This window comes from Balaenoptera acutorostrata, chromosome 6 (genome assembly GCF_949987535.1).
Source record: "Balaenoptera acutorostrata chromosome 6, mBalAcu1.1, whole genome shotgun sequence".
Taxonomy (NCBI): Eukaryota; Metazoa; Chordata; class Mammalia; order Artiodactyla; family Balaenopteridae; genus Balaenoptera; species Balaenoptera acutorostrata.
In genome coordinates this window covers 117,210,591-117,232,996 of record NC_080069.1, presented here as the reverse complement: position 1 = coordinate 117,232,996, position 22,406 = coordinate 117,210,591, and the positions used below count along the sequence as shown (strand labels likewise).

Sequence of the window (22,406 nt, the reverse complement as noted above, 5' to 3'; positions counted from 1 at the left end):
CTCTGAGTGGAAAATATAGACAGATGAATTCTGTTCAATAAAAAGAACTTTCTAGCAATGAGAGATGCCGAAAAATGGAAGTAACTTTAGGGTTGTGGTATAATGGGAAATTTATATTTCGGCTTTGTCTCTGGCTCCTGGCACAGAACTCCTAGAACCCTTGGCATTTCCTGAGACATAAGGGTGACAGGAGCATCTTTTGCTCCAATGAGGCAACTCTTGGTGGGCCCCTAGCTAGCTTCAGGATGGGGCCGGTAGCTAGAAAGACCAAACTTGATTAGAAGCTTGGCACTTTCAGCCCCACCTTGCAACCTTTCAGGAGGGGAGAGGGGCTGGAGATTGAAGGAATTAATCAACCATACCCATGTGAGCTTCTGGGTTGGTGACTATATCAAGGTGCTGGGAGGGTGGTGCACCCAAAGAGGGCAGGGGAGCTCTGTGCCCCCACCCCCCATCCCTTGCCCTCTGCATCTCTTCCATCTGGCTGTTCCCAAATTGTATCCTTTGTAATAAATGGGTATGGTAAGTAAAGTGCTTTCCTGAGTTCTGTGAGTCATTTCAGTGAATTACTGAACCCGAGGAGGGGGGTTATGGGAACCCCTGACTTTGTAGCCAAGTTAGACGGATGTGTGGGTACCCTGGGGACCTGATACTTGCCACCGGTATCTGAAGTGAGGGCAGTGTGTGGAACTGAGCCTGAAACCAGTGGAGCCTGACGCTAGCTCCAGGTAGTTACGGTCAGAATTGAACTGAATTGTGGGAGACCTAGTTGGTGATGGAACTGCTTGGTGTCCAGAGGAAAAAACCTATCAAGGGGGGAGCAAGTTTCCCATCACTGGAGATATATTCAGGCAGGGACAGATGAGCTAACTGTTGGCAAAGTTGTTGCAGGGGTTCATGCCTTGGGTGGAGGATGGGCCTAGATGAACTCTACGGCAGGAAGGTGTGGTCCACAGATGGGTGCTGATCTGCCAACAGTCTGTGATGAAGTAGACAGCAGTGGAGAGCAAGTCTTAGGGGATTAGCTTCCTTAAACAGAACTCAGACCAATCCGGGTGTTACTGAATTTGGTGGTGAGTTGTATGAGGGGGTGCTGCAAACCGGTCATACGTAGTAGGACCACAGAGAGTCCTGCAACAGAGTGGAAATAAAAAAGCAGGCCCTTCACCACACACAGTCTGAGAATCACTGCTCCGAGCCTGGGCCTCACCGTGACGTCCTTATGACACGCCCCCTATGTGTTTTCTCCACAGGAGTTACCAAAATTTGCAATCATCCTATGTATCTGTGTTATTTACTGACCACTCTCCTGCCTGTCTGTGAGCCCACGGGGGCAGGGACCTTAGCAGTCAGCAGTCTTATTCATTCCCGCATCACCAGCACTCAGCCTGTCTGGCATCGAGAAGTGATCCTGCGTGTGGGTTGAATGAATGACTTGATGTATTATATGAATAGCGCTCCTGATATAACTTATGTTTTTGGTAATGGTGAGCTAGGTTATTCGACCAAACCTCCCACTGAAGAAACTAAAAGCATTAGACAAATATTAAAGTCATCTCCTTAAAAGCACTGGAGAGCTTACAAGATAGTAAGGAATTACCAGTCAAAACAAAGGCAAGTGGGAACCCGGAGAGGTAAGCGGAGCATGGAAATTCTCTTTAGCTTGAAGATATCTATCGATCCTGGTAAAATTACTCTTGGGTTTTGGTGACCTCAAGAGGCAAGAGGGCAAAGAATCAAACCCCCAGGATCCACTGAAGTAGGTAAGTCTATAGGAGACCCACCCCACATTAAGCTGGGACCCCAAAGGGTTACACATTCAAGAAAACAGTGAACCGGAAGAGACCACCTCTACCCCAAAGACTCCAAGGAAGCCTGCCACAGTGCTGAGTGGAGGAGTGTCTCTGAGGTGCTATGACCACAAGCCAGCCTTCATGTAAATTTGCAGCTCCATCCTGTATCTTGGCTTAAAGGGTTTAAAAAGTTTCAAGCTGGGACTTTAGTTTAAAGGTGTCTGGCAAAAGCAAATGCAAACTCTCCCTCTGATTCTGACACCAATTCCAATATGTGGTTTCCCCCCACACCGCCAAGCAATTCTCCGACACCAGCTGGGTGTCCTGTAATTCAACTCAATTCTGACACTGTCTACCTGGAGACAGTGTCGGATCCCACAGGTTAAGGGCTCAGTCCTACAAGACTGCTTCTGACGTCTGCAACTTCCAATGCAAACTGCAAATCCTGGTGGTCACCTGTGCTTCTGATCAACTGGCTATAGACTGAAGGTTCCCATGACCCTCTCCTTGGGTTTGAGTAATTTGCTAGAGCACAGACCTCAGAGAAACACTTGACTACTTAGATTACTAGTTTATTATAAAAGGATATAACTCAGGAACAGCCAGATGGAAGAGATGCATGGGGCAAGGTATGTGGACGTGGGAGGGGGTGGTGTGGAGTGCCCATGCTCTCTGAGCCGGCCACTCTTCTGGAATCTCCAGGTGTTCACCCATCTGGAAGCTCTCTAAACACTGCCCTCTCAAGTTCTTATGGAGGCTGCATCCCATAGGCAGGACTGATTAAATCATTGGCCGTTGGGAATTGAACTCACTCTCCAGTCCCTCTCCCCTCCCAGGAGGCTGGGATTGGACTGAAGTGCTAACCCTCTAATCATGTGATTGGTTCCTCTGGTGACCAGCTCCCATCCTTAGGAAACTTAGGGGCTTTCCAGAAGTCACTTATTAACATAACAAAAGACATCATGATCACTCTCATTACTTAGAACGTTCCAAGGGTTTTAGGAGCTCTGTGCCAGGAAGAGGTACGAAGACCAAATATATATTTCTTACAATAAATCACAGGATCACACTCTGTACCAAAAGGCAATGCATCCTAAGCCTTATATTATTCCTAAAAAATCATCTTCAAGAACAACAAACAGCACACAATCAGGCAGCCAAGCACACAGAGGAGCACAGTACACCATGAGAATATGCCAGGAGAAAAATCTAACAGAGGGCCACAAAAACCCTCACATATTGGAATTATCAGTCACAGATAATAAAACCATTATACTGACTATGTTTAAAGAAATAAAAGACAAATTTGACATTATCCAAAGGGAAGAGTAAACTCTAAAAAGTGACCAAGCAACCCTGGATTAGGCAATGGTTTCTTAGATATGATAGGAGAAGCACAAGCAACAGAAGACAAAATAGATGAGCTAGATATTAGCAAATTAAGAAACTTTTATGCTTCAAGGGACACAATCAAGAAAGTGAGAACACAACCTAAGGAATGGGAGAAAAATTTGGCAAATCATGTATCTGATAAGGGTCTAGTATCCATACTGTATCAATGCAACGATAAAAGGAAAAATAACTCAGTAATGAAATTGCTTTGCAATTTGTTCATGGGTTTGAAAAACTTCAAGCAGCGTGTTGAGCCTTCTAATGCACTAACTGCTTTAACAAACTCAGAGCAAGCCAGGTTTTTTTCCCTCTGAGTCTCACGTTCCTCCACGGTCTTTCACCAGGCTGGGCGCTAGCACTGGCCAGAGCTTTTAACTGAAGAGCATGGATATAAAATCCAGCCAAGGTGCTCCAATGGAGCACTCATGCTCGGTGGCTTTGGTGGAACAAAATTTAAAACAGTATTTGAGCCCACAGAAGCAATCTGAGACAGGACTGTGTTTTGAATGCACCAGACCACAAGGGTTTGTTAAATCAGTAACTCCACCAAATGGTTCCAAAGGTGTTAAGTGAACCGCCCATGGCCACACTGTTGGTGAGTTGTGGGGCCACGATTTGAACCCCAGCAGCCTGACTCTGGAGCCACTGTGGCCCATGATCCGCCATAGGTGATTTCCAGTCCCTGACCTTGTCCTCTGGCATGTGGCATGGCCAGGTGACAGGGCCAGGCAGGAGTGTTTGATAACCAAAGTGCGTGGTGATCCTAGGACTGCATGAAGGCTCCATTTACGTTTTTCTGGGGAGTTGTGGATTTCCTCTAGACACTGGTCTTGGCAGAGGCCAGAGTTGTGCTTATGTGGGGCGGGGAAAGCCAGTGCAGTTTGTTCATTTCGGGCTGGGCTGAAGTTCTGTAAAATTTTGGTAGCAGAAAGATGTGCTGAGGTACAGCAACCTCTGGTATCTCTGGTACTTAGGTGCTCAAAGTAGATACTCGGCCTGGCGGCTGCTAGCCTTCTGAGCACTGGAGAATGAGGACTCGACGCTTCTGCTCCTGGCTTAGCTCCTGGGACACCCTTGGCTGCTTGAGTCTATGAGGATAAGACTGTCTTGTCTCAGGAGCAGGACTATTTGGGGAGGGCTGTTTCCAAGCTTCAGAAGCAAACTTCCCTGGGAGTTCTTTCTTCTATGCAGGTCAGTTGACATCATTCTGGATAAGAAGTATGTGGGCACCTATTCAGGGGTCCAGCCCAAGGTGGGACTGCCCCCTTTGCCTCACAGCAGTGGTGAGGGTACCACGTCTGGGTAAAGGGCTTTGCTAAGTTAAGGCAAAGGTGAAGATGAGCAACAACTTCCTGAATGCTGTGGCTTTCAAGTTAAAGCCATAGCCCATCACCAAGACGTGATTAAGGAGGTGGTCAGGAGGGCAAGGCTGGCCATACAGCACCACTTATGGGAACAACAACAACCATTATTACTATTACAGCTCTCACTCACTGAACTCTCACTATACACTGGGCAGAGAGCTAATGGCTTTACAAGCTTAGCTCACTGAATCCTCTCGATAATCCCAAGACCGTTTCCTCCTTACAGATGAAGAATCCGGGCTTCAGAAAGGCTGATTACTTGCCTAGGGTCACACAACTAGGAGGTGGGGGAGCTGGAACTTGAACCCAGGCTTGCCTGATGCCAAAGCTGGGGGTGCTGAAGCACTGCAATGGGCTGCCTCTCAGAGAAGCAGCAAAGAAGAAAAAACTGGGGGGCTTAGATAGCACTCAGCAGTTCTGGGGGTAGACTCCAAGGGATGGAGCGGGCAGTGGAAGTTTTAACAAAGAAAGGCCAGCAAGGCGAGTCCCTGTGGCCTATGGCGAGGATGACCAGCAGAGCCCAGAAAGAGGGCTTGGGCCCAAGCAGTGGCAGACAGGAATGGCCTCCTTTCTTGGTGTCTTCTCTGAATAAAGACGACATTTTATAATCACAGTAATTTTTTGCATCTCTCAACTGGACCCTGACATTGCTCACATGGCAGTTCCAAGCCTACAAGCCTGGCAAAGGGTAAGAGCTAGGGTTCCAGGGGCCATTCACAGAGGGTGCTGTGGCTGTGAATTTGTCTTTGGTCCCATTGCTGGCAGACCACCTTCATGTGTCTGCCTGGCTTTATTACAGATCTTTCAAAGGGTACGCATCACTCTATTAATAGCACCTTCCATACAAAGAATGATGGCACTTTCCCTTCCTGTTTGCTTCAAGCAAAACTCTGAAGAGCCCTACTGACCCCTTCCTGGGCTCCATTTAGGCAGGTCTTCTGTGGAAAAGAGGATCACAAGCTGCTCACGGCTGTATCACAGGCACCATGATTGTCTGCTGTTGATGATACAGACTTCCTTACCTCATCTGAAGAGCCGTTTTCCACTCTGAACCTTCCGGCCCTTTGGATGGCTCCATCGGCATCACTAGAAATAAGCTGGGGGACAAAAGAGCACTCAGTTAGGAAGCTGGGTCACCATTTTCAATGCCCCTTCCATCTGTCCGTATCTGCCTATGAGTAAGTCAAATCCAGCGAGAGCTGGAGGGCCCAGCCTAGAGCTAACAGTCTCTTGGAAGCTCTACCAGCCACGCCCTCGTACAGGTGGGCCCCAGTCTTTAGGAAGCTGAAGAGTGAGGAAGACCTAACCCATAAGAGTGGAAAACAAGAGCATCAAATCTAAATCTGAACATATTCCAATACTGAAGCCTCGAGGTGATGCTCCCTACAACCTTAACACACGTCACACGCGGACAAGCGTAGCTCACAGACGGCAAAACCGAAAGCCAAGTCTCAAGTTCAGCTGCCTTCACAGGAAAGCCTAAAAAACAATTAATGGCTGGCAGAAACTCAAGGCTCTACTGACATCACAGAAAGCTCTTGTGCTTCATTCAGTTTCAAACAGTTTCCAAAAGGCCAATTAGTCCCTTCCAAGGCTGGCAGACTGTATTTTAGCTCCAGCAATGCGATGCTTGCAAATAGGCAGTCTCCATTCAAGGAGCTCGGTGCTAAAAAGAGATGAGTTAAAAAGAAATCAGTGCTTGGTGCATCAGTCCTAAAATCACTGACTCAAGATTTAACTTACTTTCTCCTAAATCTTCTAGATTTCTCAGTAGCAACTTAGGAACAACTTAGGAAAATGACATGTCTTTTTTTAACCTTTTAAATCTGCCCACAAATTTGCAGCAAAGATCTGCCAACAATTTCCATATCCCAGAAATCCCATTAGAACACACTTGCCCAGAGGGGCACTTCTCAAGTCTTACCCAGTAAAATGATACACAATTTCTTAAGAATGATTATCTCATATTTTTACTCGTCTTTCAGAGATATGAAAGTGTGAAAATAAATGGAAAAATTTCAAGGAAAAACTCTACAACTTTTCCCAAGGAAAATTGTTTGAAAAAGATTGATAAACTTTTCCCGTGATAAATACAAAAATAATAGTATCTAATATTTATTGAGAGCTTCTACATGCCATGTACTCCTCTGGCCTTAACATGTATTATCTCATTTAACTCTCATAAAAACAACACAAAGTAGGTATTATCATTATTCTCATTTATGAATGAGGAAACTGAGGCAGAGAAAGGTTAAAATAACTAGGCAAGGTTACATCTAAGTCAGTGGTAGGCCTGGGATGTGAACACAGGCAGTCAGATTCCAGAAGCCTGTTATCCTCATCTGACCACTACCCTACTTAACCCTCCTCCATGGAATGTCCATGATAAGGTCCTAACTTATATGTATACCTAACCTATATCCTGCAAAATAATTTCTAAAAACAATTATGAAGAAGATTTTTATGTATATGTTTAGCTTTTATATCATCAGATCATTACACTGTTGATAGACTGAAGATAGGCAATAGAGGCTACGTAGAAAAGAATTTAATTTGCCCAAAGAGAGGTCTGACCTTTGCTCTCAGCTCCTGCGAGGTGATCTCTAAGTCCTGGGAATGTCCTGCATGAGTGTCTGTTTGCTTGGGGACTTTGAGCCACATGGCAGAGTACGGTGGGCGCTTTGGGTCACACGGTATCAGATCTACCTCTGGACACCAAGACTGAAGGGTTTCCCTGGTTGGTAATACTCCACGTGTACTGTCACACATTGTTGCCAGGAGCCGCAATCAATTACTAATGTCTGCCATAGGCGTATAAAGAGAGAGGGTGACACACACATCCCTGTATTAGAGGTTGGTAGATATAGTCCTCACTATAGCCAGTCTCATCCAGGACTCAAAGGCTTGGGAGAAGACCTGACCGTCATTCACTGATTCAGTCATTCATTCACATAACAAGTATAAATAGTGGTGGACTATATTCCAGACACTGCTAGGCACAGGCTATGATGCCCTTTTCCTTTGCTGAGATTAGAACAAGAAGCTTATCGCTTATCTTGATTGAAAGGTTCAAGAAGAAGAAAGGAAGGACATGTTTAATGATTTGATGGTTAGAAAGAATTTAGCTCCCTCTGAACTATAATCACAAAATCCGTGAAGACCCTGAACTCCTGCCTTAGTCTAACATGTTTAACTCTATCACCGTCACCATCGCCACCACCACCATCTCTATCAGGTCACTGTCATCTCTCCCCTGGGTGACTGCAACCATCTCCTAACTGGCCTGTGCATCCACCCACCATCGCTTCTCTCCAAACCACTCCTCACATCAAAGCGCAGCAGATTTTGGCAACTGCAAATCTGATTGTCCCACGATCCCATCTCTATCCTGGCATCCCCCACCTTCCCACCAGAGGATGTGCACGCACGGGACCCCCTCACCTGGAAGGGCTTCCTCTCCCCTCTTCCCCTCGTGAACTCCTTATCATTCAATTTCACCACAGCCCCCGTTGCTCAGACACTTTCCTTGACCTCACTGCCTGGGAAAAGCTCCCATTGCAAGTCTCAGAGAGGGCCTCAGGGTTCTGATTGCCATTCCTTTGTGCCATCACCTGATTCATGCCTGTCTCTCCTCATGCACCGCCTCCACTCCCACTGAGAAGCTCCAGGAAGTCTATGGTTTTCTCACCACTGCATCCCCAGAGCTATGCTCATTGCCTGACACAGTATTGATACTCACTAAATATTTATTACACAAGAAATCCATGAACAGATGAATGCCAAATCCCTGTGGAAATGACCAAAGGGATATAAGACTGGGGGTAAGATCTACTCTAGCCCCAGAAACCAAGAAGGTTCATTACTCACCCAAGAAATTTCAAAGGGATTCTACCAGGTCTATGATGAAAGAAAGACCAAGGTGAAGGACAGACCAAATCACTTGAATCACCATTTGCAAGGGAAAGGCAGCCTGAATAGTAAGTTAGTCCAGCTAAGGTCAAACTAACACTGCTGAGCTCATGCTGGCAGGGCCTGTCTGAGGTGAGGGTGGGTGTTCGGGCAGTAGGTGGGAAGGCGACCTACCAGTCACACTGGGGAAGTGACTCTCGCTGGCAAGTGGAATGGCAGCCCCAGAGCTCCCCTGCCCCGCACCCCCAACCCCCAGCTGGCTCGGGCAGCTGGTTAAGTAAACCAGAGGGTGTCGTGGAGGCTGGTGCTGATGAGGACTGGTACACCACCTGACGTGAAAGGGGACAGTGCTCCAGTGAACGAGGGGCTGAAAAAAATAACACTCCAGGAAAAAAATATCCTTTTAACACAGCAGAGAAGCTGTTTCTATCAGTAGTTTTCTTTCTATTATTCTTCATAAGCCTTTGATCTGGCCAATTAAAACTATTAAAAATCTATAAACTCTTCCCTTTGTTGGAAGGAGATTTGACTCAGGAATGACACAATGTCTACTAGAACTCATCTAAATGTCCAGTACTGCACAACCAAGAAGCCCTCTCCTCCGACTCTTTCCACGTGGTACAGAGTTCTGGTTGCCGCCAAAATCCATTCTCACCATCTTCCACAGTAATGGAATTGTAGCCGGACACATGGCTAGACCACAGTTCCCTCAAGGTGGCCATTTGACTTCATCTCCCCACTTGCAGGTGGGTCAAAGTCCCAGTGGCATTCAGGGATCCCAGTCCTTTAGAGAGGGGAGGTGCCCCCGCACGTGCTCTTTCCCTCCACTGGTTAAACCTCAATGACCAGAGAGACCTCGAAGTCCATATTGAAGACAGTGGGTTCATCCCAAGCCTGAATGTGTGGGGCACAGCCACCCAACAACTTAAAATGCTTGGCTGGATGTGACAGAGAAATACACTTGTTTTTAACTGCATTTTGATGTTCTAAGCCAACTGTATACCCTATAACATACCCTACAAGGAAGAACAAAGAAAAAAATCATGAAACCTATGACAAGTCCATAATTTAAAATGTGGAAACTGACTTGAGGTATATGAGCAAATGTTCTAGGAAATATAATTTACTACAAAAAGCACAAGGAAATTTTAGGCCATCACTAATTGTAATAATTTGGGAGGATACTTGATCTATGAATATGGAACAATCTGTGATCAGCTTTCTGATGTAAAAGCATGGTTTCTGAATTTTGAAATGTAGACCACATTTCACAGTGACCATAGTGAATTCAAAATTAGATACTGAGAAGAAAATAACCCAAAAGAGTAGATTAGAATATCAGTTTGAGATAAATAGAGGAAAATGATTATCAAAAACACAGAGAACATACCTGAGAGAAAAATACAGGGAATAATGGACTGGGGTGTTATTAAGATGGTCTTTGGGCAGAGAACCCAAGGCCAACCAAATCATTCCGTAGACCAACTACCCTCTGGTAAGGTCCCCTACTAATGAGCTAGACCACAACTAGAGAATGCCTTTATTTACTGCAGACCAGCCCGAAAGGTTTAGAAACAAAGTAGAGAGCAAGGCAATCTGAGATCTCACCCCTCTAAAGCCAGCAGAGAGGAGGGAGTCAGGCAGTCTCCTCACACAGGATTATACCTGGCCCTTTGTTATTCTTCAGGAGAAATGTCCAAAAAGGACATTCCCACATGTGCTCTGACCTTTGCAAGTGGTCTGCCTACCCAGGAGTTCAGTGACCAGTAAGATATTTTTTAATCTGATCAGTCCAGATCTGCACTCCTAAAGGATGGAGTGAGGGAGAGGGATAAAATGAGGAAGTGGATAACGGGGAGTCTGGAACACCTCCTAGAGGTCATTGGAGAGAACAGCACAGACATTACAATAAATATCAATGGGCTACACTCCTCTATTAAAGGAAGAAAGACTCAAGGATTGGAAATACAAATGAAATCCAACTAGCTGCAAGAGATAATAAAATAAAACAATATAGTAAATACAATAAGATAATCCTGAAAAAGAAAGGCAAAGTAAAAAATATTCATGGTAAGTTGGGGAGAAAATGGTGAGGGAATAATAAAATCAGATGGCAGAACTTAGGAAAAAAATATCATTAAAAAAGTTATGGGGCTTCCCTGGTGGCGCAGTGGTTGAGAGTCTGCCTGCCAGTGCAAGGGACACAGGTTCGAGCCCTGGTCTGGGAGGATCTCACATGCCACGGAGCAACTGGGCCCATGAGCCACAATTACTGAGCCTGCGCGTCTGGAGCCTGTACTCCGCAACAAGAGAGGCCGTGATAGTGAGAGGCCCACGCCCCGCGATGAAGAGTGGCCCCCGCTTGCCACAACTAGAGAAAGCCCTCGCACAGAAACGAAGACCCAACACAGCCATAAATAAAATAAATAAATTTTAAAAAAAAGTTATGGTACATGGATAGATAGAGCTACTCACTCCCAAAATATAATAATTATAGACACTCATTATAAAACAAAACTCTTATAAATAGATGGAGTTTCTAAAATTATAATTATAATGGGGGATTTTAGTATATTTCTCTCTGATAGGTCAAGGCAAGAAATAGTAAGGAATTACAGAGAAATCAAATAATAAAATTAATAAGCATGATTTAATAGACATATACTGAATTTATCAAGGTACAAACAGAGAATACATACCTTTAAAGAAAATCTATTAAAGTTTTAAAAGCTGATCAAATATTGGATAAAAGCAAGCATGAATAAATTCTGCAAAACAGAAACTATACAGATGATTTTTTTAGTATAGTGCAACTGAATGAGAAGTTAGTGTCAAAAGGATAAAAAAGTGGGAAATTTTAAAATATACATCTGAAAAAACTCTTGGGTCAAGTAGGAAAACTAAAATTGGACACTATCCAGACATCAACGAGAACAGTACCTATCAAAACAGATAATGCAATAGATGCTGTATTTACAGGAAAATTCAGATACTTAAATGATTTCATCATTAAATAAGAAAGAATAAAAACAATGAACTAAAGCATTAACTGCTAGAAGGTACAAAAAGAACAATGAAATACACCCAAGGAAAGCAGGGGGGAGGAATCAATAAAAGATCAGAGCAGAAATTACAGATTTAGAAAGGCAGTAGAATTGATAAACACATCCAAGAGATGGCCAGCAAGTCTGATTCTAAAAAGCAAAGAGTGCTCGCTTCGGCAGCATGTATACTAAAATTAGAACGATTCAGAGAAGATTAGCATGGTCTCTGAGCAAGGATGACATGCAAATTTGTGAAGCATTCCGTATTTTTATAAATTAGGAGTTTGGGATTAACAGATACACACTACTGTGTATAAAATAAATAAACAACAAGGACTTACTGTATAGCACATGGAACTATATTCAATATCTTGTAATAACCTATAATGAAAAAGAATCTGAAAATATATATATATACCTGTATATACATAAATGTGTATATATGCACATATATATAACTGAATCACTTTGCTGTACACCTGAAACTAACACAATAATGTAAATCAACTATATTTCAATAAAATAAAGAAATAAATAAAAATCAAAGACAAACACAAATACACAGAGTGATAATAAAGAAAATATAATTGCTAAGAAGAAAAGAGATTTTTTAAAGTGTGAGAGAATACCATGTGAGACTATGCGACTATTAGCAAAAACTTCAGTGAAATGGAAATTTTCTAGGAAAATATACATAATGAAGATTCTTTTAAGGAGGGGAAGAAACCTGAATACACCAATAACTGTAGAACTGGAGAGGTTGTCAGAACACCACCCCACAGAGGCAGTCCTGGCTCAGAGGGTCTTCAAGGAGGGGAAGGGCCCCATTTCCACCTGCCAGCCACACCCTCACTCACCGGGAACGCAGGGGAGAGTTTCCCTACAGAAGATACAAATAGCAGCATTCTTTTGAGTTTGTTTTGGTGCAGAAGTTCAGGGAAAGGGAATTAACATATATTTAACGTGACTAATGCTAAGAAAAAAAGACATGACTTTTACGTGATTTTATTTTGTCTAACGTTTCTAAACTGGTCATACACCAAAGGATCGGTACTGAGGAGGACTGCGCCCAAGAGAGAAAAGGGAAAAAGCAAATCAAATCATCACTTGGTTAGGATCTGCCTGGTCCTGTGAGGGATTCCTTTAGAGTTCCTGCATTGGTCAATACTGGAGCCACTAGCCCCATTTAAATCTAATTTTAAATTAATTGAGATAAAATAAAAAACACTCAGTTCCTCTGTTGCGCTGTCCGTATTTTAAGTGTTCAGTAGCCACAGGTGATGGCTACCCTGGACAGAGCAAATGACAAATTTCCACAGTCACGGAAAGTTCCGCTGGACAGGACTGTGACATGCTGGACCTTGATGCAACTCTGGGTGACCAAGATCAATTCAGTTTCTCAGGCTGAAACACTTTCAGTTAGTTAAATACACTAAAAACGGTGGAAATTCATGTAATTTAATATCTGGAGTAGAGGCTTTCTAATTTCAGCCAAAGTGTAACTGATTCATTTAACACTAAACAGTGTTCAATGTCTTAGATGTTTTATTTCTGGAAAAAAGTAATATCCAAGCAATAATATCCATCTGTATGATTTAACAAATTAATGTAAAAGAAAAAATTAAAAAAGGAAGAATAAAGTGTTATTCATTAACTACTGTAAATAAAAGTATTATTAGTTTAATATTAGAGGCAATTAGATGAGAATATTTCCTAAATTAATACAAATACATAAATTTTCAAAAACAAAAGGCTCTTTCCTCTCTACTGAATTGCTTTGTTTCTTTGGGCTGGTGTCTGTTTCCATACTTTAAGCAGCGCTAGGATCCCTGCGGTCTCTGCTTATCATGCACTGGGTACTTGGCATTCAGGTATATATAAGTCACAGAAACAGTATTTTAACCTAGGGAAAAAATCTTTTAAAATTTGTGTAAATTATAAGTTTAAAAATAATATTTCAGATTTCCATCCCCCGCCCCTATCTCCTCTCTTTAAAATGAGTGGTTACATGTGTGGGTTTTGGCACCAACTGATCAGGTTCAAATTTCAGTTCCACACTTACTAGCTGTGTGACCTTGGGCAAATCTTAATTTTTCCTCTCTAAATTCCATTTTCCTTATCTCTAAAATTAGGACAATGATTGCAGCCGCTTTTAGGCTTGTGGAGAGGATTCAATAATATAAAACATGGAATGAGCCTAGAATAGTTTCTGGACATAGGAAGTGCTCAATCATGTTATAACAATATGTATTTTAATAATAATAGGATAATGATTAATATAAAATGCCCTGATTATTGTTAGTATGATTAAACCATTTCAGTGCTGCATTTACACTCTTGGAAGGTCTGTTTAAACATTTGTCACTCTTCCGATATTATTGAGAACTAATTTCTCAGGGCCTGTACTAACTGCTGGAATTATAAAGACAAATGCAACATGATCCCTACCCTGGAGGAGCACAGAGCCTACTGGGAGAGAGAGACACACACATGTAAACAGATAAATCACACATAACCTGGTTAAATGCCACAGCACAGAAGTAAGGATGGGGCACTGGGGGCGGTCAGAGGCTGGAGGGACAGCTCTGCCTTGGGGAGCTGCAGGTTTTGTCACTATAATGCAATTTATTCTGGAAGATGTACAGGACCCTTGAGAAATGATTTCCAACATAAGTAGATTTTAAAAACTACAAATACTGGTCAAGGAGACCATGTGCATATGCAAATCAGACATGTAGACACACTGACACACATCCATACCCCTGATTTAGAAAGTATGGCTCAGAAGGGAAGAAAGAAAGTTCAAATGTTTCCATCAAAAAAAGGTGGGGAGATAAGGCCTGAACATGGGTGGAATAAGCCATCCCCTGACTGGCAAGTGCTGCTCCTGGGCCCCTGGTTCACTTCTCCTGGTCAGTCTGGTTCACTTCCGCTGTCTGCAGCGAGAGGCAAGGGAGTGGACATGGGGACCAGAGGAGATGTTTTCTTCCTCCCACTCTTCACCTCCATCCTATTCTGCCTGTGCCATGGGGTGGAGAAAAGATTTGGGAGGTTGGGCAGCTGGAGTGCTGAGCACCAGGGCACATGTCAGAGAACCTGAATTGGTTAGAAGATTCCCCAGCTAGGAAGATAATTGTTGGCTAAAGAACAACCAAAGCCTCGGATCTGGGCTCAGACTTACATCCACATCTCTGGCCACCATCCTCAGCAAACTCAACGTCCATCACAATGATTTATCTGATGTCTTGAGCTCACGTCCTTCAGCTGTCTCAAATCTAATGACGTCACTTAACTTCATGGCTTTGCCATCCACTACTAAGACCCCAAACCTGCTCTCACCCACACTGGTATAGATTTGTCATCACAGTACCTGACTTATAACCCATGCTGGCTCTTTCTGGTACACATTCTAGCTGGGGATCTGTGGTTAATCACATCAACACTGCATTTACTAACACACAGACCTTTGTACTGCTGAGTTCTACTTAAGCCCACCAAGTCAAGTCCCAGTTTTCAATCACCTCCTACCAAGTAAACTCTCGTACTTCCCTTCTGTGTTCAAAGAAACATGTTTCCATATGACTAGGCCTACGACAAGCTCGTGCTTCTTGACCATGGCTAGATCTTCACTACCACTCCCCAGTTCTTTTATCCATTCCTTTTTCACTTCCCATTACATCTCCCATCTTGGCCCTGACTTGTCAATCACCAAATCGCCACTCCAGAAACACCTCTTCTTCTAAGCAATGACCTCTCCACCTATTCTACTGAGAAATCTGAGGCAAGTCAGGATGAGTACTGTCATCTAACCCTTCATCTCAAACGCTATCCATCTTGGTTTCTTCATTAAAATAATATCTGACTAGCAGTCCCTGATACTCAAATTCCCAGTAAAATATTTGTGAAGATTCAGCACAAAAGATGACAATTCATGAGTCTGAAGACTGACTGTCCACCCTATGGCCAAAATCTACTTACTGTATGGCCAATGGAGAAGAACTGGGAAACATATTTGGTCACTGACTTTGTTGCCCAAAACAGAGCAAATTTGTGGTCATTACAGAAAGCTGGATGGCAATTTATTTTTCTCTTCACCACCTCCTTTGGACTAAGAAACACTGGGTCTATATGAAGAGTAACAATAAAACATTGGGAGTCATCCTTTTACTGCACAGGTACTGCATTTTAAGGTAGCCCCAGCCATTCCAGCACCTCTTTTTCTCTCCAAGAACACATTGGGCAAGATGTGGGGAGGAAGGGAGACAAAGTCCACGTTAGAAAATGCAGGCTTCATAAGCAACGTGCCATAGGTAGGGAGACAGACAGGAAGGGTCCTGGTAGCAGAGTACCCTGGGGAACATGGTTTTGTCAATATGCCAAGCTGCTGGGGGCACCAAACTGTGGTTGGGATGGGGGGAGATATAACTTTCTTAATCTCCATCCTGTTCTTTAATCTACACAGATGGTATTTTCTCAAGCCTATGTAAAGAGCTAAGCAAACATTACTTTAATACTCCTCTTCCAACCAGCCTGCTACCTGGAGCCCCCTAAGTCCTGGCTATATGTATAAATTCTAGAGCTACTCGTTCAGAGCAGCAAACCTATCTCATTCCAGCAGAGCTTTACAAGATAAATGCCAGCTAGATTCTGGATATTGATCAGGGAGCTTTGCACAACCACTGGCCATCCAGATGTTTGGTTCAGAGAAGCTGCAGTACCCAAAAGGACAATGAGGGCTCAGGCCATTGTACATTCTGTCTGTTGAAAATACAAGGTCTGAATAGCTCTTTGTTTTTGTTTGAAGATTTTGTAAAAAGGAAAAAAAAAACACCAACATGGGAGTTATGAGAAAAAAAAATGCTACATATGATCATGAAAACTAAAAAAGGAAGCTCATCACTTTTTACTATGAAACCAAAATAAAAGTTTAGAAAAGCAGTTGTTGTCCTCAATAAGACAGAAGACAATTTTTGCAACAAGTGTATAAAGCTTGTGGAAGCGGGCAAGATAAAAGAGGACAAAATATGCAAATGTAGGATTAAAATCCTCATTGGAGGAGGAAAGCAAAATGTTTACTGTAGAAAACAGAGACAGTAGTATGTTTATCATTTGAGATGCCTTTCCAAAATGAAAAGGAACAAAACAAAATGAAAATAATGAGAAAGAAAAGACAGCTACAGAGGACAGGAAAAAGATCTTCCTTATTGTTTCAAGGGGAAAAAATGAGCAATAATCAAAGATATATCTGAAGAAAATATTCATCCGTGACGTAAGACCTGGGTCCACGATTTGCAAAGATGCAATATTTTAGGAAAAATTGATGAGAAGAGAAAGACACAGAGAAACTATGGGAAACATTTTTAAAATAAAAGAATAAAGAAGAAGGTTTGAGAAAGATCCAGGCAGGAAAGGTTTCCAAGAAAGAAAATAAACTAAACTGTCTCAGGCTTCTTTCTGAACACTATAGGGCAGAAAGTAACTATACTGGCTTGAATGGTGTTCCCCGCCCCCTGCCGCCACTTTACATCCACCTGGAACCTCAGAATGTGCTCTTATTTGCAAAGAGGGCCTTTGTAGATGTAATTAAATAAGTTAAGATGAGGTCACTGAATTAGGGTGGGACCTAAGTCCAATGGCTGGTGTCTTTATAAGAGAAAAGAGGGAGACGCAGATACAGAAATGCAGGTCAGGAGGCCACGTGAAGCAGAGATTGGAGTGATGCAGCTACAAGCCAAATGATGTCAGGGATTGCTGGCAACCATGGAAGGTGGAAGAGGCAAGGGAGGATTTCTCCCTCGAACCTTCAGAGGGAGTGTGGCCCTGCCAACATCTTGACTTCAGACTTCTAGCCTCCAGAACTACGAGAGAATAAATTTCTGTTGTTTTAAGCCGTTCAGTTTGTGGTAATTTGTTACGGCAGGCCTAGGAAAACAATACAGTAACAGATTAAAATTTGTGAATTTTTTTGAAAAATAAATTTATTTATTTATTTTCAGCTGCGTTGGGTCTTTGTTGCTGCGCACGGGCTTGCTCCAGTTGTGGCGAGTGGGGGCTACTCTTTGTTGCCATGAGCGGGCTTCTCATTGTGGTGGCTTCTCTTGTTGCAGGGCACGGACTCTAGGCGCATGGGCTTCAGTAGTTGTGGCACGCGGGCTCAGTAGTTGTGGTTTTCAGGCTCTACAGCACAGGCTCAGTAACTGTGGTGCATGGGCTTAGTTGCTCCACAGCATGTGGGATCTTCCCGGACCAGGGATCAAACCTGTGTCCCCTGAATTGGCAGGCGGATTCGTAACCACTGTGCCACCAGGGAAGTCCCCAACATTTTTACGAGAGAAAGGTGATGACTCAGAACTTTTAAAACCAACCAAGCTGTTCTTATGGAAGGCATAGCTCAAGACGTTCTCAGACACACAATGATTGAGAAAAGATAACCGTCACATACTGCCTAAAAAACTTACTTGGAATTACAGGATAAGGATGCCTGCAACCATGATATTTACTATGGTTCTGGAGTCCTAGCCAGTGCGTAGCCAATCAGACATACAGAAGAAATAAGAGATTTGGATGGAAGAAGACAAAGTTGTTTGTGGAAGAGTATCTATGTCTTCAAAAAGAGACTACTTTGTTTTTAAGTAAAGAAGCACAAAAAAATATATAAAACCATTTTGTATATAAATTTAATTACTAAAGGGACACACACTAAATCTTTTTTTTTTTTAATTTATTTATTTATTTATTTATGGCTGTGTTGGGTCTTCGTTTCTGTGCGAGGGCTTTCTCTAGTTGCGGCAAGCGGGGGCCACTCTTCATCGCGGTGCGTGGGCCTCTCACTGTCACGGCCTCTCTTGTTGCGGAGCACAGGCTCCAGACGCGCAGGCTCAGTAGTTGTGGCTCACGGGCTTAGTTGCTCCGCGGCATGTGGGATCTTCCCAGACCAGGGCTCGAACCCGTGTCCCCTGCATTGGCAGGCAGATTCTTAACCACTGCGCCACGAGGGAAGCCCCCACACACTAAATCTTAATAGTGATTATCCATAGGTGGTAGGATTACAGACTAATTTAATTTTCCAGTGCTTTTTCACTATATTTCAAAATTTCTATAATGAGCATGTATTCCTTTTATAATCAGAAAAGTATGTTTAAAAGTATATTGGCATGCATGTGCACATACACACAGAGAGACTGGAAAGTAATATAAAAATTTAAGAAAAGAAAAAAACTGATCAGACACCAGATTTTTAGCAAAATTGATCTTTTAGCTAATACATAGACATTTGGCAGTGAGCTAGATGCCACTGGGGATACAACAAGAAAGAACCATGAGTTCTGCCCACTGAAAAGGTATAAGAAATGCACACAAATAATTTCAGTGTAAAATATGACAGGTGCCACAGAGAAATGCAAAGAATTGCAGGGTTCTAAAGAGTGAAAGATGATTTTCCCATAGGGGAATCAGGTAAGGCTGCATGGAAAACAGCCCTGGTAGAGGCGTATTTCAAGAAGGCATTTTCGAAGGACGGAGAGGCATAAAAAAGCCCCAGAGGCCTGGGTGACGGTGAGTAAAGGCCTATTTGGCTGGATCATGGGCCAGAGGCGTGAAGCCTCCAAAGATTGGTTGGAGCCATTTGTGGAAAGCTAAAAGCTCTATTCCATAAGCAAAGGAGAGATGTGAAGGCTTTTTGTTGTTGTTTTGTTGTTGTTGTTATTTGTTTGAAAGCATAAGTATGATGCTGACAGAGTGGGACATTTGGGAAAGTACTCTCTGTAGCATTAAGGAAATCATCCCCCAGAATCAGGTTAACTACAGCTGAGGATTCTGACAAACTGGATGTTCTTATCAAAACTTGTTGAATGGAATCTTTGAGAAGTCAGGGAGACCAAGAAAAACTGCCGGAAGCTCAGAGAAGGAGGAAATGACCCAAATGTCACTCCAAAAAGGGAGTTCATAGACGCAAACACAGCTGTCCTTTTCCTATTCCTATCTCCTTAAGAGATCAAATGAGAAACATATAAGGAACTAAAAGTCATTTTCACAATGGAAGCTTGTAAAAAAATGCACACTATTTGGTTTACTCCAGACATGACAAATCAGAGCCTGAATCTTAAACAAATTCCTCAAGTGATTTTTATGTGCAGTAAGGTATGAGGGGCATTGGAGCACAGCCTGTAACAATGGGGAGATCACAGAACTTTTAAATAAATACAACCTACTGTGCATAAGACAGGGGGACAAGCTCTGCAACTTACTAGTTGCGTGACTTTGGACAAGTTAATCTCTTTGAACTTCAGTTACCTCATTTATAAAATGAGGGTAACAAAAGTATCTATACCCCATCAGGTAGTTGTGAAATTTATATTAGTACATATACATAATACATATTTCCATGCATACATATATAAGACTGTCTGGCATTGTGAGTGCACATCCATGTGAATAAGAGCAACTTACCCATGAAATCTGTTGAGAACATATAACCAACAGGATTTGGTAAGAGATTGGATGTGGGCTATGGGTGAGCTCCTGGTTTCTGAAATTAGCAACGGAAGGAGAGGTAGAGCTATTTACCCAGTGGTGTGGATGGGCAAAGAGCAACGACGGCGAGTTCAGTGGTGGGCGTTTTAAGGTTCAATTGCCCATGGCAATGTCCAGTGGACATTTGGGCAGGTGGTCCTATATGCTGTGGACAGACACCTGGGAAGAATATATGGATCTGTGAGTCACCAGCCTAAAGACAGTACCTGAAGCCATGGGGATAGGAAAGATGACGAGGGAGAGCAGACAGAGTGAGAAGAGAACCCTGAGGAGCACCCAAATTCAAGGGCCAGGCAGAAGAGAAGAGCTCCCTAAAAGAAGCTGAGAAGGTGCAGCAGGGAGGTAGAAAGAGAAGTACGAGAGAGCAGAGGCGCATACGCCAAGGGAGGGGAAAGTTTTAACAGGGTGCAGAGTGGGCCCGTGAGCTAAAGGCTAAACATGTCACCTGGATTTGGTAGCAGAAAGGTCTCTGGTGACTTCGGCAATCGCAGGCTCAGTGGGAACAAGAGGGGGAAGCATCCAAAGGCGAATTCTCAAGGGAATTTGTGGAACTATCGCGGGGATCAAAAGGAGAATTTAGAGTGGCTGAAATGTACTCCCAAAGTAATTAAAAAGTCTTCACATTTATTAAGCAAACACAGCCTGAGATTATATTTGAAAAGACTGCAACACAGTGAAAACCGCAAAAGACCAATTAAAAAGCTGAGGCCAAAAAGCATACAATCCTTTTCTTACACATAAAGGAGCCCAAAGTAACTGCTTTAATTAAATATGTAAAATAGTTCAATATAAAAATAAGAATATTTGTTGTGGCATGAAACTGGGAGCCCTTTTTGGTAAGTCAGTCACGGCAGGCTACACTGGATTTGGGCATGACTTTCCCTAAATTTCACCCAGTGGGGGAAAAAAGGCGAGCAAATTTTAAAACCACAGATATTCTCCTCTCCTACAAAGAGGGTGAAGCTGCTCCAACCCACGGAATGGATGTATACCCCAACAAAACAGGGACTTGCCCCGAGACAGGAGAAAGCCGAAGACAAGGGTCTCAGCTTGCGGGTGCTGAGAGAGACCCGAAAGAAGCCTCAAATGCTCTGGGTCCCACACCCCCGGGGAAATCTGTCCCAAGTTGCCTACCAGGGGGCAGCTAATAAGTTAAAAGCATTAGACTTGGTTCTGAGGGTCTAACAAAGAGCTATGACTGTTCAGAGCCCACATGGTGAAAGGTTGGCAAAAAAATAAGATTCCTTTTCAAGGTAACAGCACTAAAAGAAGTAAAAGGGTGTTTTTCAAATTCTTGGGTCTGTGTTCATGGCTGTCAAGTACTACATTTTTGATGGTAGGCCTGCCTGAATTCAGAAGTAAACACAGGTCCTTAAAAATACCTTTCAGAAAACTGAAAATATTTTGTATTCATAAGAGCAGTATATAAAGGTATACAACATTATACATATATATATATATATATATATATATTTTTGGCTATGGTAAATATTGCTGGAGTGCAGGATCGCCAGCCCGTGACTCCTTTTTTTTTTTTTTTAAATTTATTTATTCAGTTTTGGCTGTGTTGGGTCTTCGTTTCTGTGCAAGGGCTTTCTCTAGTTGTGGCAAGCGGGGGTCACTCTTCATCGCGGTGCGCGGGCCTCTCACTATCGCGGCCTCTCTTGTTGCGGAGCACAGGCTCCAGACGCGCAGGCTCAGTAGCTGTGGCTCACGGGCTTAGTTGCTCTGTGGCATGTGGGATCTTCCCAGACCAGGGCTCGAACCCGTGTCCCCTGCATTAGCAGGCAGATTCTCAACCACTGCGCCACCAGGGAAGCCCTACATATATTTTTAAAATAAATTTATTTATTTATTTATGGCTGCATTGGGTCTTTGTTGCTGTACGCAGGTTTTCTCTAGTTGCGGCGAGCAGGGGCTACTCTTCGTCACGGTGTGCGGGCTTGTCATTGTGGTGGCTTCTCTTGTTGCAGAGCATGGGCTCTAGACACGCAGGCTTTGGTAGTTGTGGCATGCAGGCTCAGTAGTTGTGGCGCACAGGCTTAGTTGCTCCGCAGCACGTGGGATCTTCCCGGACGAGGGCTCGAACCCATGTACCCTGCATTGGCAGGCGGATTCTTAACCACTGCACCACTAGGGAAGTCCCAACGTTATATATTTTTGATCAAGCTTAAAATTTATTTTTGCTACAACTGACGATACATACCGCTGAGCCTGGTCTGTCTTACTAAAAGTTGAGCTGGGCACATGAGAGGACCTGGTGTAGGGCAGAGGTCACTTTGGCACAAGTAAGTTGTGAGAGGCAACGGATATTATCAAGCAGACACTAAGAAAGACTGGGTGTTTGAGACACACTTGAGAATTTTACCTCC

At 43.3% G+C, this 22,406-nt stretch overlaps 1 protein-coding gene and 1 non-coding gene across 5 annotated transcripts in view; one reads left to right on the top strand and one right to left on the bottom strand.

Annotated features, from left to right (window-relative positions):
• Positions 1 to 22,406, bottom strand: part of GARNL3 (GTPase activating Rap/RanGAP domain like 3) — a 155,203-nt gene that overhangs the window by 79,617 nt on the left and 53,180 nt on the right. For all 4 annotated transcript variants that reach the window (XM_007194660.2, XM_057549099.1, XM_007194661.2 and 1 more), the window contains one exon: positions 5,572 to 5,646. In XM_007194660.2, coding sequence (XP_007194722.1) covers positions 5,572 to 5,646 — 75 coding nt within the window. The remainder of the gene's footprint in view (positions 1 to 5,571; positions 5,647 to 22,406) is intronic.
• On the top strand, positions 11,667 to 11,773 carry LOC114235558 (U6 spliceosomal RNA). Its single transcript, XR_003621710.1, has one exon. It is a non-coding gene; the product is annotated as a U6 spliceosomal RNA (small nuclear RNA).